This window comes from Anomaloglossus baeobatrachus, chromosome 5, assembly GCF_048569485.1.
Source record: "Anomaloglossus baeobatrachus isolate aAnoBae1 chromosome 5, aAnoBae1.hap1, whole genome shotgun sequence".
NCBI classification, from domain to species: domain Eukaryota; kingdom Metazoa; phylum Chordata; class Amphibia; order Anura; family Aromobatidae; genus Anomaloglossus; species Anomaloglossus baeobatrachus.
The window spans coordinates 287,158,491-287,176,172 of NC_134357.1; the positions used below are offsets into that span (position 1 = coordinate 287,158,491).

Sequence of the window (17,682 nt, forward strand, 5' to 3'; positions counted from 1 at the left end):
CCGGACCCGGCTCCGATCCCCAACGCCACGTGGTGACCTCCGTCCTCTCGTCCAGCTGGATACGGTTCCACCTGTCATCTCCACCCGGCACCAGAACCAGAGCCTTGTTGTTGGGATTACCATCTGGACCCTTGTGACCTCAGGGACATCTTCCTTCCTCCTTCCGGAATGGACTGTGCCAACACAGCTAGTGCTTCGGCTACCGTGCATCAAGGCCCTCTGACGGGGTGACCGAACAGTCCCTGTATAGGGGTTAGCTCCGGGTTGCTCCGCTGGAGGAGTCCGGTGCACGGCCCAGCGGTTCCACCACCAGAACCTTAAAGATAGATAGATAGATAGATAGATAGATAGATGAGAAAGACATATATAATGTCCCACCCCCCTGCATATTCTAAGCTGGCACCCTTTTGTGACTTTCATGTGGCACTAAGGGGTGCTGAACCTTGTATTTAGCCAAAAAATAAATAAATAATTTAAAAAAAAAACGACGTGGGGTCCTCCATATCTTTTGTAGCCAGCTAAGGTAAAGCAGACGGCTGCAGCCTGCAAACCACATCTGGCAGCTTCACCTTGGCTGGCAATCCAAAACTGAGGGCACCCTACGCTGTTATTTTAAATTAAATAAATAATTTAAAACAAAAAACATGGGGTCCCTCCCAAATTGGATCACCAGCCAAGGTAAAGCGGGCAGCTGGGGTCTGGTATTCTCAGACTAGGGAGGTCAACTGTTATTGGACACTCCTCAGCCTAAAAATAGCAGGCTACAGCCGCCCCAGAAGTGGCGCATCCATTAGATGTGCCAATCCTGGCGCTTCGCCCCAACTCATCCCGTGCCCTGGTGCGGTGGCAAACGGAGTAATATATGGGGTTGATGCCAGATGTGTAATGTCACCTGGCATCAAGCCCTGGGGTTCGTGATGTCACGCATCTATCAGATACCCAACATCACCAACCCAGTCAGTAGTTAAAAAAAAGTAGACAACAAAAAAAGTTTTATTTGAAAAAACCCTCCTCAACACATTCCCTCTTCCACCAATATATTGAAAAGAAAAACAAATCCGGGTCCGGCGTAATCCAATAAGGGGGTCCCACGACAATCCGTACCATAGTCAATGTCCCAGTCAATGAAGAACAGAATGTTCCCCATTGGCTGGGAGAGTAATGCAGTGACCTGAGCTAACATCAATAGGTCAGCCCAGGTTACTGCAGGGGATGACGAGCGCTGCTGTCAGGAGGCTAGATGAAATCATTACCTGCTGTGATTATCTCCTGACGTCAGCGCTGTCACTGACTTCAATGCCCGCCGCGTTCACAGCAGTATTGCCCGTGACGTCACCGCTAGTGACGTGAGAACGCAGCGGGCATAGAAGGCAGGGACAGCGCTGACATCAGGAGTGAAGCGAAGATCGTCACAGCAGGTAATGATCTCATCTAACCTCATGACGGTAGCACTCGCCATCGCCGCGGCTGCCCAGACTGCAGTGTGAGAAGCTGCTGATGAAGGCAGCCGTTGGGCTGGAGCGGGACACAGACCGCACGGGCACTCCTGGTATCCTGAGCAGGGGGCCTGGTCCTGGCGGTGACACCGTGGGCGGGGAGAGCACGGGGTACGGGGGAATGTGTGGGAGGGTGCAGGGAGGGGGCGGAGACTCCACGCATTGTACCCGCCCAGCAGGGCGGCAACAAGCTGTTCACAGATTTGCATGTCAACATGGTCCTGCCCATGTTGACATGAAATGACCGAAAGCAGCAAAATCGCGGCATGTGCGGTCACATGACCGCTCTAAGCTGGGTGAGAGGGGCTCACAGCAGGGCAGGTTAGTGCTCAGTATCTATTTACCTGCCCCAATGTAGCCCAATAGGGTAAAAATGAAAAAAAGTCAAAATAAGCCGGATAATCCCTTTAAGTCTATATATCTACTATAGAGTTTGAAATTGTCCTGAATGAATGGGCCACTTTTTACCCTGAATCTCTCTTTTCACTACCTTTTCTATCTTCTTCCTATCACTGTATGATATGGTCATGCTAGGAGTGGGGATTGTTAGGTATAATTGGAGGGATAGCCTCCGTGGAGCGGGGACCCCATCTAACCTTAGGGAGGTCTCCGCGGCTAGGTAGTGGTGCATCATAGGGAGATATCAGGGTTACAGTAGGTGATGTGAGATATCAATTTCATTAGGCATCTTTATCACCTTGTACATATTGTGTTTATTGTATGTTTTTGGGTGTTTTATATTTTTGTAGAACCAATAAAATAAATATTTTTATAATTCGAGTCCTGGATTTATGATAATTGGAAGTGCTGGCTTGCCCTGCTGCGAGTGTGTTGTCTGAGCGTGTTCTCAGCTCAGCAGGGTCAATAATAACAGATACTCGCACACGACTATCCACGGAAAGTGCAGATAGTTTGACGATGATCAAAATGAACCATAGATGGATTGCCCCAGAGTATCTCAGGCCGCCTGTTAACAAGACCAAATAATAGGTGTAGCCCCAAAATTTGTATTTGTTAAGTTCAAATAAGTTCCATTGTTTCTATCATCTAATGACACCGCATGACTAATCTAACTTGTTAATGCTGCGATGTAATTGTTTGGCCCAATCACCAGGGCAATATATTTCAAGCCTTTGTACATTATGCACTGGCACAACCACTGTCGAGGCTACACTGTCTAGAACAATTGGTCAGGCAGTCTCAATTAGAGATGAGCGAGCCTCTAAAGGCTCGAGTTCGGTTCGGTTTGTCGAAAGGAGGCCGCGTTCGAGTTCGACGAACCGAACCCCATTGAAAACAAAGGGAGGCAAACACAAACACATAAAAACACATTATAAATGTATTTTCTGGGGCGGCTGCGGACTGCAATTCGCAGCAGAGGGCCCAGAAAGCTCGGGCTAACCTGTACTGCGGATTCCAATCCCCAGCTGCAAAACTATAAGTCTTAGCATACTCCATCCAGGACTGTATGCAGGAGTTTTTTGCCCCCCAAAAAATTGACGTGGGCTTCGCCATATTTTTGTATGCTAGCCAGGTACAGCAGGCTGCCCCCAACCCCCAGCCTCCTATTTGTACCCAGCTGGGAACCAAAAATATAGGGAAGCCCTTTTTTTAATTATTTCAGGAATTTCGTGAAATAATTAAAAAAAATAAATGACGTAGGCTTCACTCAATTTTTGTGTCCAGCCAGGTACAACTAGGCAGCTGGGTATTGGAATCCGCAGCTCAGGGTGCCCAAGCTTTCTAGGAATTGGCGAATTGCAGTCCACAGCCTCCCCAGAAAATGGCGCTTTCATAGAAGCGCCATCTTCTGGCGCTGTATCCAACTCTTCCAACTGCCCTGGTGACGTGTGGCTCGCTGGGTGATAATAGGGTTAGGGCTAGCTGTATATTATCAACTAGCCCTAAGCCCGAAATTCATGGTGTCATGCCACTATTAGACAGGGCTACCATAAATTTCTAGTACAGATAAAAAAAACACAACACACAGAAAAATATTTTTATTAGAAATAAAACACAACACAATTAGTGACTCCATCTTTATTGAAATAAAGAACCCCCTCCGCAGTAATCCTGGGTCAAGGGTCCCGCGCCGTCCAATCCGGGTCCAATATCATCTGATCGGTGTGCTGGCAGGCAAAGCGACCAGATGATGTGTCAGGTTCAAGGGCCTGAATCACATTACACAGCAGCTGATTGTATAAATGGCTTTTATACTATCAGCTGATGCATCAGTGCAAAAAAAAACTAGACACTACAGTGCAGACTCCTGTCCGACAGCATCAGCTGATAGTTTAGCCGGCCGGGCAGTAAAAAGCCGGCCTCACCGCTCGACTTATAGTGTCAACTGATTCCGTCAGATGACAGCATCAGCTGATCATCGCCAGGTCTGAGAAAGAGAGAGAGAGAAAGAAGAGAGAGAGAAGATAGAGAAAAGAGAGAGAAAAGAGAGAGAAAAGAGAGTGAAAAGAGAGAAAAAAGAGAGTGAAAAGAGAGAGAAAAGAGAGAGAGAAGAGAGGGGAGAGAGAAGAGAGATGGAGAGAGAGATAAGAGAGAGAAGAAGAGAGAGGAAAGAGAAAGAGAGAGAGAAAAGAGCAAGGATAAAAGAGAGAGAAAAGAGAGAAGGCGGAGGGAGAAGAGAGAGAGAAGAGGAGAGAAGAGGAGAGAAGAGTGAGAGAGAAAAGAGAGAAGAGAGAGAGAAGAGAGAGAAGAGAGAGGAGAGAGAGAGAGAGAGGGAAAAAGCGAAAAAGAGAGACTGAGAAAAAAAGAGAGAGAGAAAAAGAAAGAAAAAGAGAGAGAGGAGAGAGAGAGGGAGGGAGGGAGAGAAAGAAAGAGAGAGAGAAAGAGACAAAAAGAGAGAGAGAAAGAGAGAGAAAGAGAAAAAGAGAGAGAGAACGAGAGAGAGAAAAGAGATAGAGAGGAGAGAAGAGAGAGGAGAGAGAGCGAGAGAGAGAGGGAAAAAGAGAAAAAGAGAGACTGAAAAAAGAGAGAGAGGGAAAAAGAGAGAAAAAGAGAGAGAGAGGAGAGAGAGAAGAGAGAGGGAGAAGAGAGAGAGAGAAGAGAGAGAGGAGACAGGATAGAGAGAGAGAGGGAAAAAGAGAAAAATAGAGACTGAGAAAAAGAGAGAGAGAGAAAAAGAGACAAAAAGAGAGAGAGGAGAGAGAGAAAGATGAAGAGAGAGGAGAGAGAGGGGGAGAGAGAGAGAAGAGAGAGAGAATAGAGAATAGAGAGAGGAGAAAGAGCGAGAGAGAGAGGGAAAAAGAGAGACTGAAAAGAGAGAGAAAAAGAGAGAGAGAGGAAAGAGAGAGGGAGGGAGAGAGAGAAGAGAGAGAATAGAGGAGAGAGGAGAGAGAGGGGAAAAAGAGAGACTGAGAAAAAGAGAGGCTGAGAGAAAAAGAGACAAAAAGAGAGAGAGAGAAGAGAGAGAGGAGAGAGCAATGCAGCCTCATTCCGTAAACTGCTCCAATTTTAGAGGTGTGTAATAATTATAATTTCAAATTAAAAATAAACAATAAAATAAAAAAGAATTAAATTCTTTACCGGGACTGGCACTAGAACTCATGAAGTTATGCTTCTTAGGCGAGTGCTCTATCCACTGAGCTACTGCCTCTAATGATAAAGATAGGCAGATTTGGTAATCTTGAAGTCTGCAATGCTGAAGTCTCTGCTGACCGCGCGATTCACTTCATGGCTAAGTGGAGCTGATACAGAGCACCCGTGTTCTGTAGCAGAGCTGACAGTGTCGTGTGGATTACGTCAGACCTGGAGGGGTATTTGGGGATTATTAAACTGGTAAAAGAGGGTGTTTTTTTGTCTTTTATTCCAAATAAAGGATTTTTTGCTGTGTTTGTTTCTTTACTTTCACTTTCAGGTTGATCATGGAAGGTGTCTCGAGGAGACTCTTGTCATGATTAACCTCTTATTACCCCGATTGCCACCGCACCAGGGCAATTCGGGATGAGCTGGGTCGAGTCCTGGGACTGTCGCATCTAATGGATGCGGCAATTCCGGGCGGCTGCTGGGTGATATTGTAAGGGTGGTGGGCTCCCGATAACGTGGTGCTCTCCATCCTGACAATACCAGCCTCCAGCCATGTGGCTTATCCTGGCTGGTATCAAATATGGGGGGAACTGCATTTTTTTTTTTATTATTTATTTATTTATTTATTTATTTTACTGCACGATATAGAACCGCCCGCCGGCGGCTATGATTGGTTGCAGTGAGACAGCTGTCACTCATCGTGGGGGCGTGTCTGACTGCAACCAATCATGGGCGCCGGTGGGCGGAAAAAGCCCGGAATACCTGATTGAATAATGAAGCGGCAGCCATTTTCTATAGAGGATAAGACGCCGTAGATTTCTGACAGCCGTGCAGCGAGACACCCATGATTGGTGAGTAGGAAAAAGAGAGGAATTTTGCTGGGGACGCAGGACGCATGCAGATAGCAACGTGTGCACATAGCCTTACTGTGAAAAGCCACGTTTTTGTTGATCGAACCGTTCTCGAACCTAACTTGAACTGTCGAGCTTTTAGCAAAAAGTTCGAGTTCAGGCACCCCCCAAAATCACTCGAACATGAAATTAGCAAACCTCAAACATCGCTCATCTCTAGTCTCTATTTGTGTTCTTTATTGATGCTGTGCTCCACGGTGTGTTACACATGGCCCCCTGCAGAATCAGAATGTTTTTAGCTCCTTAGCATGTTATGCTCTATTGCAAATCCTACCAATTTTTTTAAAAAAAGCTGTTGCGAGCTATTGGGAGTACCTTCTGATGTTGTGCTCCATGGTGTCTGTACCATTATTCCCTGGGGAAACTGAATTTTTTAAACTCCTTGGCATGTTATGCCCTGTTGCAAATCCTACCATTTTTTTTTAAAAAAATAGCTGTTGGGAGTACCTTGTGATGCTATGCTACATGGTGTTTTAACCATCATTCCCTGGGGAAACTGAATTTAATAAACTCCTTGGCATTTTATGCCCTGTTGCAAATCCTACCAATTTTTTTTAAAAAAGCTGTTGGGAGCACCTTGTGATGCTTAGCTACATGGTGTTTGAACCATTCCCCTCTGGGAAAACTGAAATTATTAAACTCCTTGGCATGCTATGCCCTGTTGCTTATCCTACCAATAACCAATTTTTTTAAAAAAAAGCTGATGGGAGCTATTGGGAGTACCTTCTGATGCCGTGCGCAATGGTGTTTCAACCATTATCTCCTAGGGAAACTGAATTTACTACTAGAGATGAGCCACCACCCTAATGTTCGGTTCGTTGAACTTGGGGTGTGTTCGTCGAACGTTCGTCGAACACCTTTGAACACCATTGAAAACAATCGAAGGCAAACACAAACACATTAAACATGCACAAACACTAACGCACACACACATATTATGCTCACCTTACCTTCCGTTCCATCGCCGGCCTCCTGGGACTTACAAGCGACAAGGGAGGAACTTATTCTGTCAGATGCTATTCAAAGGCAGCACACTGGCCAATCAGAGGCAAGCGACTCCTGCCTTTGACGTCAGCGTTCTGTCAGCGGAAGTTCTGGCATCGGTCGTGATGGTAACCCGATACACATCTTGTACCGGCGAACTACAGGAGGAGGACAAGGTCAACATCCCAACGGGCACATTGTAGCTGACCTTTTAAAGTGCCGTCAAATATGTCCCAAAAAAGGACGAGTGAGACAGACACCAATATAGTGTATGTTGCAGCCCTTTCTAATCGAAAAAGAAGGAAAACTGTAAAAAATGAAACGTGTGAACATATGCTAAAGTGTTTTTTTGGGAGGTCGGGGCTTGATTTGACGTTTTATTTCAGTGATTAGGCACTAGAAACTGTTTCTTAGCAATTTCCCCTCTTTTACTTTGGTTTGAGAGCTGTTCTGGCGACTACTTAAACGTTGCGTGCTGCTCTTACCACGTTATTTCAAGACACCAGAAATGCAGTCAGGCACCTTCTACAGGCTGTGCCCATACTGTTTCAGCCTTTTCCCATCCATTTCAGCCTTTTCCTCAGTCACCACAGGTCACTGTAAGGTCCGACATAAAATTATTCGAGTTTCCCATTGACTTACATTGGGGGTCGAATATTCATGAATACTCGAATAGCGGCAAAGTATTCGCCGGATATTCGTCGAATCGAATAATAGGGCATTCGATCATCGCTAATAATAAGCAATTAAAAAAACAACACCTGCCATCCCATGTTGTTGGGGTTTTTTAAGGTTTTCTAACATACTTACCAAATAAAATGTTTGAAAAATGATGCTAATATAAAGAAGACATATTCCAAAATGTTGTTTCTTAATTTCTTGGACATACAGAAGCACTACAATTTAAAATGACACATTTTAGAATTAAAAACTGGGGTTTGGTCACAAAGCCCAAAACTCACTGCGTCACTAAGTGATAAGATGAGGAGGAGCATCAGGTTTACATCTTAAGGCTGCTCGCTATGAGTTTACCACAGAAAGTTGACAGACACACACCAAGATGAGAGCTACACACTTTGAAGAAATTAGGCTGACAGTCTTGCTTTCCCTTCTGTGTCGGGGCTTTGCTTTTGAAAAATGCATTAACGGTACTAAATAATTTATTACATTTACTGATACTTTCACTCTTATTTTAATTACTTTCATTTGTAAGTTGCAAAGCATTTCTTTTTGATGCAGAACATGTTGAGATGTTAAGGTAAGACCTTCAGATATAGATTTATATAGAAGTACTTTAATAATGCTCCTATAATTTTCATTCTTAATATAAAGTAGTTTGTTCTATTTTGTCTAAACATGGTGATCCCTCAATTTTTGGCACTTCTTTCCTCTTTATTAAACATTTTGTCTAAAGAGGAATAGCGCAATTTAAATTGGTAAAAAGTGGCGACAAACTGCAAACTTTCTGATTACGGGTCGTAAATGGTAAAGACTGTCTCCCAAACTGATGTGCATTTTATTACTTTGGTACTAAGCGGTTGTGTGTATACACATTACCCATAATAAGGAAGTTTCCCATGTCTTCAATCATCTGTAGTATAATAGATATAATAAGTATTAAGACCGTGCAATGGTTTATTATTAGTCATCTGTATGTCTATAGTCAACTGAAGTCATTTACAGCTCTACATGATCTGGAGGCCAGCATGTGATACAAATCCACTCTATAAAGAGAGCCTTGGAGCAGTGGTCACTTCGGATAAAAGGGTCACGGCATGTGAGGTGAAAGATCCCATTCTACAGGATGATTGCAAGGAAAAAGTGGGCATTAAATAAGGAGTAAGGAATTTTCCACATATTATGTCTTCTCCGTGCTTGCTAGGGCCACATGTGCCTCTTCTCTGCATGCTATCTCCCTGTAGCATTGGACATCATACACCGCATACCGCTTCACTGTTTGCTATCCTCACTGATGGTGCCCGGTTGTGCATTGGGGAGTTAGCCAAAATAGCTGTTGACCGTCAGCTGTCTGAGGTGTTAGGGCATATTAGAGAAGCATTTCAGTCTCGGAAATTAAACTATAATAGATCAAAAAAGCCATTTACAGTGGAATTATACTGTAACAAGTAATCTATCCAGTAGATAAATGATAGCATTAATTTAGTATTCTGCTATAAAAAGTAATTGTTATCTCTGCGGTCAGCTTTAAAGGTTATTCCCATCTCTGAGATCCTATTCCAATATCTAATAGGTGTACTAATGATAATATTAGAAAATGCCTCCATTTGGAAATGTAGTATAGTTCTCCTGATTAGCTTTGTCTTTTATCACATGCACAGGACATTACAATAGCCTTGGTATCTCTGGTTATGACCACCAGTAATTAACTGTCACTATATGAATGGTTCATAACCATGGATACCTAAGCTGCAATGCCCTGCACATAAGGTAAGAGACATAGCTATATAGGAGAACTATACTACTTTTCTAATGGGAGGTATTTGCCAATATTATTATTCTTACACCTACTACATATTGGGATAGGATCTTGGAGATGGGAATACCCCTTTCATTATATTGTTCATATCTTGTATTGTGGTGGAATTGGTATCTGCGCATAAAACACAGATAGGAAGTAATAGCAGATATTTTTGTGTGTATGTAGTTAATCCAAGAATTAACAGAGTTAAATAAATGGGTAGAGTGCTCAAAAAGGGACTAACATGTAATCTCAACCCTATAAAATGTACAATTTTTATTAATATTCATTAAAATGTACCCACAAACAGACACACAAACATATAAATGAGAATGGATCACGTTATCCTTGTAAATAACCAAGGAGTTTTATATACACACTCACTTTAGGAAAGGGAAGGGAAACTAATATAGCCCTATAAGGGTAGTGTATCCCTACCTAACAACGGAGGGTATGACACCATAAGTTACCGGGCGCCCCCGTTCCACGTCGGCTCTCCCTCTCCCTGACCCTGATATAGGAATGGGATAGAAAGCCCTATAGTGGTGCTTGCACAGTACAATATATATGAGTTCCCAAATGGTAATACTCCTCCCTGTATTGTTTTTCTTAGCTCAACATGGTATCAATTTACTGATCTATAAGCAGGAATTCCTATTCATGATACTAGCACTGTACAAGACGTATAGACTTCTATTCCTAATAAATTATCTTTATGCAAGGTAGTGATCCATAAGACTTATTTACAACCACATATGTTACAGGGTGGTATATCCCAAAAGTATATTACAGTCACCTAGAGTCATATCACAAGGGGCTCAGTTAATTTCCCCATTATACCCCAGGAGCTGAAAGAAAATTGGGATACAAACACCCCTACAAATTACTGCAAAATAGAAAAGGTTGCTCCAATCATATTCTATATAATGTAGTATAACAAGGAGAAAAGATGAATTACTTCCCTGAGAAGCAGGAATCCAGGCCTGCCAGGCCTCAATGCGTTTCTCCTCTCCCTTCAGAGGTTCATCAGGAGGCTAAGGGAAAACGGCAGCGGGTCCTGTTCAGTAACAATCCATGCAGATAGGAAGTAATAGTAGATATTTTTGTGTGTGTATGTAGTTAATGCAAGATATCGTGGTAAAAATATCAACACTGTACAAGTCGCATAGCACTGCAGAGTAAATGCATGCGTCCTGCGTCCTCTGCACAATCTATGAAGATTGTGCATGAGACGTGCGCACGTTGCTTTTATGAATGCAGCGATTTGGGTGCTAAAATTTTGACCCAAATCCGTGCGTTCATAAAAGCAGCATGTCAATTATTTCTGCATTCTGGATGCAGCTCCTATTCTGTCTATGGTGGGGGCAGCATCCCTAACTCATGAAATCGGCTTTTTTTAACAAAAATACTGCATTCATTATGCAGTGTTTCTGCAGCGATTAGACGCGCACATGTGTTGTCATATCGCTGCAGAAGAATCAGCGTGTACGTGTGCATGAGCCCTAATACTATATGGGGCTGCATAATGCTATATGGGGCTGTATAATAATATGTTGGGCTGTATAATGCTATATGGGGCTGCATAATGCTATATCAGGCTGCAAAAAACTATTTGTGGCTGCATAATGCTATATATGGGTACATAATGCTATATAGGGCAGCATATTACTATATGGTGCTGCATAATACTATATAAAGCTGCGTAACATTATGTAGGGCTGCATAATACTATATGGGGCTGCATAATAGTATATGGAGCTGCATAATATGTACCGGGTGCATAATACTATATGGGGTGCATAGTGCTATATGGGGCTGCATAATACTATATGGGGCTGCAAATGGTATATGGGGCTACATAACAAATGGTATGTGGGGCTGTATAATAATATGTGTTGCAGCATAATACTATATGGAATATGGAGGACTATGGGGAATGTATTATACTATATGGACAACTATGAGGTGCATTATAGTAACTGGAGGACTATGGGAGAGCATTATACTTTATGGAGGACTATGGGGTGCATTAGGCTATATGGAAGACTATGGGGTGCATTAGACAATATGGAACACTATGTGGGGCCCATTATACTTTATGGAGGACTACTGACTCGCCCACCCCAGGGCTATGGGACACCCGGTGCCGGGCCGGACTAGTCCGGGGGTAGTCAGTGGTGGCTGGGCCCGACTCCGTACCCTGGTGGGGTCAATTAATATGGCTTCAGTGGGGTTGATTAAAGTTTGTATTTTCGTGACGCCACCTGTGGTTTGCGGCTATTAAGCCGCCGCTGCTGTATGAGGCCTCCGGGGCTGGTGGTATGGCAGCTCGGATGGTCCTGCTCCCCACAGGTGGAGCGGTGCCCCGGGGCAACAGTTGGTGCTCGTGAGAGTCTATGGTGTTATGTTGTGTGAATAATACGGTGCAGGGCCGACAGGCAGTGAAAGAAACAGGCACAAACAGTAGTCTCTTTACCTCCTCCTCTTTTACTTGTCAACAGTTTAGTCCTGGGAGACCGTCACAGGTGGTAGAGGGGTCCGGCGGCCTGGAAGTAACTGAGGTATCTTTTTGGCCAGATGAGTATGAGGCCTACTCCTGTTCTTTCTTTAGTGTTATAGGACCCTGCTCTCTGGCTTAGCAATGGCCCTCTTGCTGCTGGGACTGGTGGTACGTCCCTCTCCCTGTGTGGTAGGCTGCGCAGGCCCTCTCTGGTGCTTCTCTGCTGGAGTCCACACCGGGCCCTGGTGATGCAGCTGTACCTTCGGGCTGTTTATGGGCCAGGTGCTTGCAGCTCTCCTGCCCTTCAGATTCGGCTACCAGGGAGTATTTTAGGCCCTGGTGGCCTGAGACTCTGATGTCCGAGTCTCTTCTGTGCCTCTCTGCTCTTCCTGCTTCACTGGGCCAAGCTATTCCAGCTCCAGGCCCCACTCCGCAGAACAGTACTACTCTGCGTCTGCTTTCTCTGCTTTCTCTCTACAGACTGAACGCTAACTCCTCCCTCAGGTCAGACTTAAGGAATGCTCCCTGGAACTCAAGGTTCAGAGCTTCCCCTGCTGGCCTGAGGGAGAAACTGCGCTGGATGTTGAACTTACTGGCCAATAGACCTCCCAATTACCTCCAGGCTCAGCATTAACCCTTTGGAGGGGCAATGCTGTTGTGGCGACCAGGTCCTGGGGCGCCACACTCCCCCTTAGTTAAACTCAGTTCTCCCGGACTGAAGAAAACAAAACAAGACATGTTAGAACATTTCATCCCATTATGAGAGGCACATTTTCTTAAACGTTACAAACTTAAACAATACTATAAGAGTCCAGTGTGGCTCCCTGCCGGGTGTCCTTTACACTGCTACATGGGGGACCCGCCGCGATAAAACCCCCAACGTAGGCTCTGGGTGTGCATCAGAGCATTGATGACCCCACTCTATGCACGCCGGACGGGTTTTTCTTCAGGGGTGCTGAGCACACTGGTGCTAACTATGAACAATTAAAGTGTTGGCCACTCATAGTCCAGTGACCCAGTTGTCCATATACTCAATCATTTAAATAAAAAGCATTTTATACACAACATTACAGACATTTTAAATAACTATATACATTCTAATAGGTACTTTTCTTTTTACTCTCTATACCTTGGAGGGGGCTGTCCCCGAGTGCTACGTTGGGACCTGCGTAGCTCTGGTGTTTGTCCCTGACTACTTGTAGTGTCTGCTACCTCAATGCTACGGGTAGGCCAAACCCTGATAGGTATGCGTGATGATTGCCTACATGGTCTGAGAGTCGCCAAGGGTACGACAGGTTCACCACTGACAGGGGGTTGATCCTCCTGTTCCACTGCTGGTGTGTCATCTTGTGTTGGGGCGGACAGTTCCTTAGGTGGATCTGGAACCTCTTCTGTTTCTGGCTCGACCAACTGCGGGAACGTCAAGACTGGTACCACTATAGCATTATTTATTCGGGTCCAAGTTTTGGGGAATTTTCCAAGGATTGTTTGGATCTTCTCTTCCTCTTTTTCTTGAATTTGGGGACTTTCTTGTACTTCCTCTACTCCCTTTTGGATTTTGCACCGTTCAGGGCACGCTTTCAGGTGGTCTCTAGATACTGCTTGATAGGTCCTGCCTTCATCTTTGCTTATGAGACATACTTTACTATTATCAAAATTGGAGGGAATAATGGTGTAGGGTTCATTCTCCCACTGATCATCTAGTTTGTGCGTTCTCCGCTTCTTCTTGAGGACCTGTTCTCCAGGCGTTAAGGGAGTTGCTGGAGCTGTTTGATTGTAGTTCTGTTCTTGCCTCGTTCTTGCTTGGGACAGGCTCTTTTCTACGCATTCCTGGACTTTGCGGTACTGCTGTTGTCGCTCTGTATCCCAATCTTCTATCTCTTGAACTGCTTCAGGTGACACAGTTCCCATCTCAAAGTCTACAGGTAACTTGCCAGGTCTTGCTCGCATCAAGTAAGCAGGGCTGCAGTTGGTCGAGTTTACTGGGATATGGTTATACAGGTCTACCAGATCTGGTAACTTCTCTGGCCATTGGTTTCTTTCTTCCAGAGGTAGAGTCTTGAGCATATCAATAACCACATGGTTCATCTTCTCGCACAATATATTGGTTTGGGGGTGGTACGGTGTTGTTCTGATTTTCCTACAGCCGTACATGTTACAGAACTCTTGGAACACTTCTGCCTCGAATGCAGGACCTTGATCAGTCAGTACCCTTTCCGGATAACCGTGAGGTCGACAAAAGTATGCCTGAAATGCTCTAGCTGCTGTTCTGGCTGTCTGGTCTTTCACAGGCACTACTACCAGGAAACGAGAGTAATAGTCCACAATGGTGAGGGCGTACACATAGCCTGACCGGCTTGGTGTTAACTTCACGTGGTCCAGGGCCACCAACTCCAGGGGCTGCTTCGTGACAATTGGCTGTAGGGGAGACCTCTGGCTGGCATCATCCTTCCGCCTCAGGTTACACGGACCACAGTCTCGGCACCACTTCTTGACTGTCTTTCTCATGTGCACCCAGTAGAACCGATCACGGAGTAGGGTCTCCAACTTCTTCCACCTGAAGTGTCCTGCTTTATCATGGTAAGCTGCTAGGACCATTGGAGCATCCCTCTGTGGAACCACTATCTGCGAGATGAGTTCATTCGTTCGCCACTTGACATATCTCTTGCATAGCTTGCCTTGGTAGGTGAACAGTCGTCCCCTCTCCTTCCACAGCTGCTGGGCTTCTTGTGGAGCGTCTGGACCGAGATGGGTCTTAGCTTGAGCTAGCTTTTCTTTGACCAATCGCACGGCCGGGCCACCGTTCTGTGTCTCTTCCCAATTATGGTGGAGTAATGGGTTGACTGAGACCTCGTGCTGGCTCGAGCGCTTCTCCCCTACAGCATGCTCAAACTGGGAAACACCTTGGTGATGGAAAGCTGGTAACTCTATCTCTTCGAATTCATCCAGGTCTTCTCCAGACTCGGGTAAGTGAAGCATTCTGGACAGTGCATCAGCATTGTTATTCTTCTTGCCAGCCCGGTACTTGATGGTAATGTCAAAGTTAGACAGCCGGGCCATCCATCGCTGCTCCAACGCACCTAACTTGGCTGTTGCCAGATGTGTCAACGGATTGTTGTCCGTGAAGATGGTGAACTTGGCCGACGCCAGATAGTGCTTGAAGCGTTCAGTCACTGCCCAAACAATAGCGAGGAACTCCAGCTTGAAGGAAATGTAGTTTTCTGGATTCCTTTCTGTGGGACGAAGCTTCCTACTGGCGTAAGCTATCACCTTCTCTCTGCCTTCCTGCACCTGGGACAGAACTGCTCCCAGTCCCACGTTGCTGGCGTCTGTGTACAGTACAAACGGCTTGCTGTAGTCAGGGTAGGCCAGAATTTCTTCTCCCGTGAGAGCCCCTTTCAGCCGGACAAAAGATGTTTCTATTTGGCTGTTCCATTCAAATGGAGGGCTTTGCTTCTTAGCCTTCTTTGGCTGGCCCACCAGGAGATCTTGAAGAGGCGCTGCTATCTTGATGAAACCATCAATGAACCTTCGGTAGTAGCCCACCAGCCCAAGTAACTGCTGCACCTCCTTTACCGTGGTGAGTCTTGGCCAGTCCTTGATTACGGTGACTTTCTCCGGATCAGGTGCCACACCTTCTGCGCTGACCACATGACCCAGGTACTGTACCTTTGGCTTCAAGAGGTGACATTTGAACGGCTTTCTCTTCAGGCCATACTCCGACAAGGACTCAAACACTTCTGCTAAGTGCCTCAGGTGGTCTTCGTAGGTCTTGGAGTAGACTATGACGTCATCCAGGTACAATAGCACGGTTTCAAAGTTGTGATGGCCCAAGCAGCACTCCATCAATCTCTGAAATGTCCCTGGGGCGTTGCAGAGCCCGAACGGCATACAATTGAACTCGCAGAGACCCATTGGTGTCATGAATGCAGTCTTTTCCTTGTCCGCCTCTGCCACGGGAACCTGCCAATACCCACTGGTGAGATCCAGGGTGGAGAAATAATTAGCTGATTTTAAGGCTGTTAGTGACTCTTCTATTCTGGGTAGTGGATAAGCATCTTTATGTGTAATGCGGTTAATTTGTCTGTAATCTACGCACATTTTCATTGTACCATCTTTTTTCTTTACGAGCACTAGTGGAGCTGCCCAGTGGCTACAACTATCTCTGATTACCCCAGCCTCCTTCATTTCCCGTAACATTTCTTTGGCACGCTGATACTGTGCTGGGGGTACAGGGCGGTATCTCTCTTTAATGGGATGATGATCACCCGTGGGGATTTGATGTTTAACCCCTTTTACCTGCCCAAAATCTAGGGGGTGTTTGCTGAAGACCCGCTCGTACTCCTGTACCACCCGGTAAACCCCATGCTTTTGGTGTGAGGGGGTGGAGTCGGTGCCCACATGTAATTTTTGGCACCAGTCCTCCAGCTGTCCCTTGGAGCCATTGTCTTCCGCCTGGTCGGACGGGATTAAGGGTTCCACTGCTTTGATGGTATTTTTACTGACAGTGTACAGTTTTGCTACAGTGGCATACCGTGGCAATTTGGCTTCCTCCTCCCCACAATTCAGGACGCAGACGGGCACTCTTCCCTTGCGGACGTCTGCTACCCCTCTGGCTATCAGGACTCCAGGCCTACTTTCTGAATACACAGGTTCCACCAGGGCCTGGTAATCTTGACCCTTGAGGCCTATTGCTGCCCGAAACCATATCAACATTTCACTTTTTGGGGGGATTGCAATGGGGAGAGGGTCACTTACCCTTACACTGCCAATTTCTCCTCTGGCCAGCTCTACCTGCTGCCTCCTCATCAGGGCTCTGATCTCCCTCTGTAGGGCACGCTGCTGACCAGAGCTGGCACTTTCAGACACCTACTGCAACAAAATTATCACTTCGGCAAGACAATTTTCCATCACATTTGTACCAATGGTTAGCAGTGGGTTAGATTCTTTGCGATCAATATCTACAATTATCATCCCCTGACATGGCAATTCTACCCGCCCCACTTTAATGGTTACCTCCTTATACCCAATTTGAGGCAAGGGCTGACCATTACTGGCCACAATTGTTAAATCATCATCTGGCCATGGTCAATGTCTGAATCAGCCCAATATCTTTTGTACAGTCTATAAGGGATGGTTGTTACCTGGGACCCCATATCCAGGAGGGCGTTCAAAGGGATCCCATCCAGCACAATAGGAAGGACCGGTCGTCCTCCCACATACTTGCTGCGACTAGGAGTTGAGTCGGGCTTCCTTACACCTGGGGGTTGGCTCCTGGCCCCAGGCTCGGCCCATTTAAAGGACAGTGTCTTGCAATGTGGCCCGCCTGGCTGCAGTGGAGGCAGATCGGTTGTCCAGTTTAATCATACTGGTCTGTGTCTTTTCCTCGGGTCGGCGGAATCCTCCTTTGCCGCATCCACGGGACGTCATCTGGACTGAAAGCCAACTCGATTCTTGCAGGTGATGGGGTCACTTGTAGGGACTGCACTGTTTTTGCGAGGGCAGCCACTGTCATGGTCAGCTCTTGGACCTGCTGTCTGAGCTCTGCAGTGGGATCTTTATCCAAGGTCTGCGCCTCAGCCCCTGCAGCAGCTCGTGTTGCAGGCACCATCCCTGGGTATGTGATAGCAAGAGGTTGGAGGGGTACTGTGTCATTCGGTGTAGATTCTCTCAGTACCCGGATGGCCTTTTCACTTTTCAAAATTTCTTCCGGGTAGCGCGGGGTTTAACGACCCTCCCCTCCGATGGCGCGCTCCCTTCGCGCTCTTTTTT

The 17,682-nt window shown here is 45.9% G+C and overlaps 1 protein-coding gene across 2 annotated transcripts in view; it reads left to right on the forward strand.

Moving 5' to 3' along the window:
* Positions 1-7,982: 7,982 nt before the first annotated feature.
* The window catches only part of LOC142309985 (uncharacterized), a 30,344-nt gene continuing 20,644 nt past the window's right edge, over positions 7,983-17,682 (forward strand). The window contains exon 1 of one of the 2 annotated variants that reach the window (XM_075347465.1): positions 7,983-8,079. In XM_075347465.1, the coding sequence (XP_075203580.1) occupies positions 7,992-8,079 (88 nt within the window). In that variant the 5' untranslated portion in view covers positions 7,983-7,991. Of the gene's footprint in view, positions 8,080-8,131; positions 8,190-17,682 lie in introns of those variants that run through there. The other variant, XM_075347466.1, reaches the window with a different exon arrangement.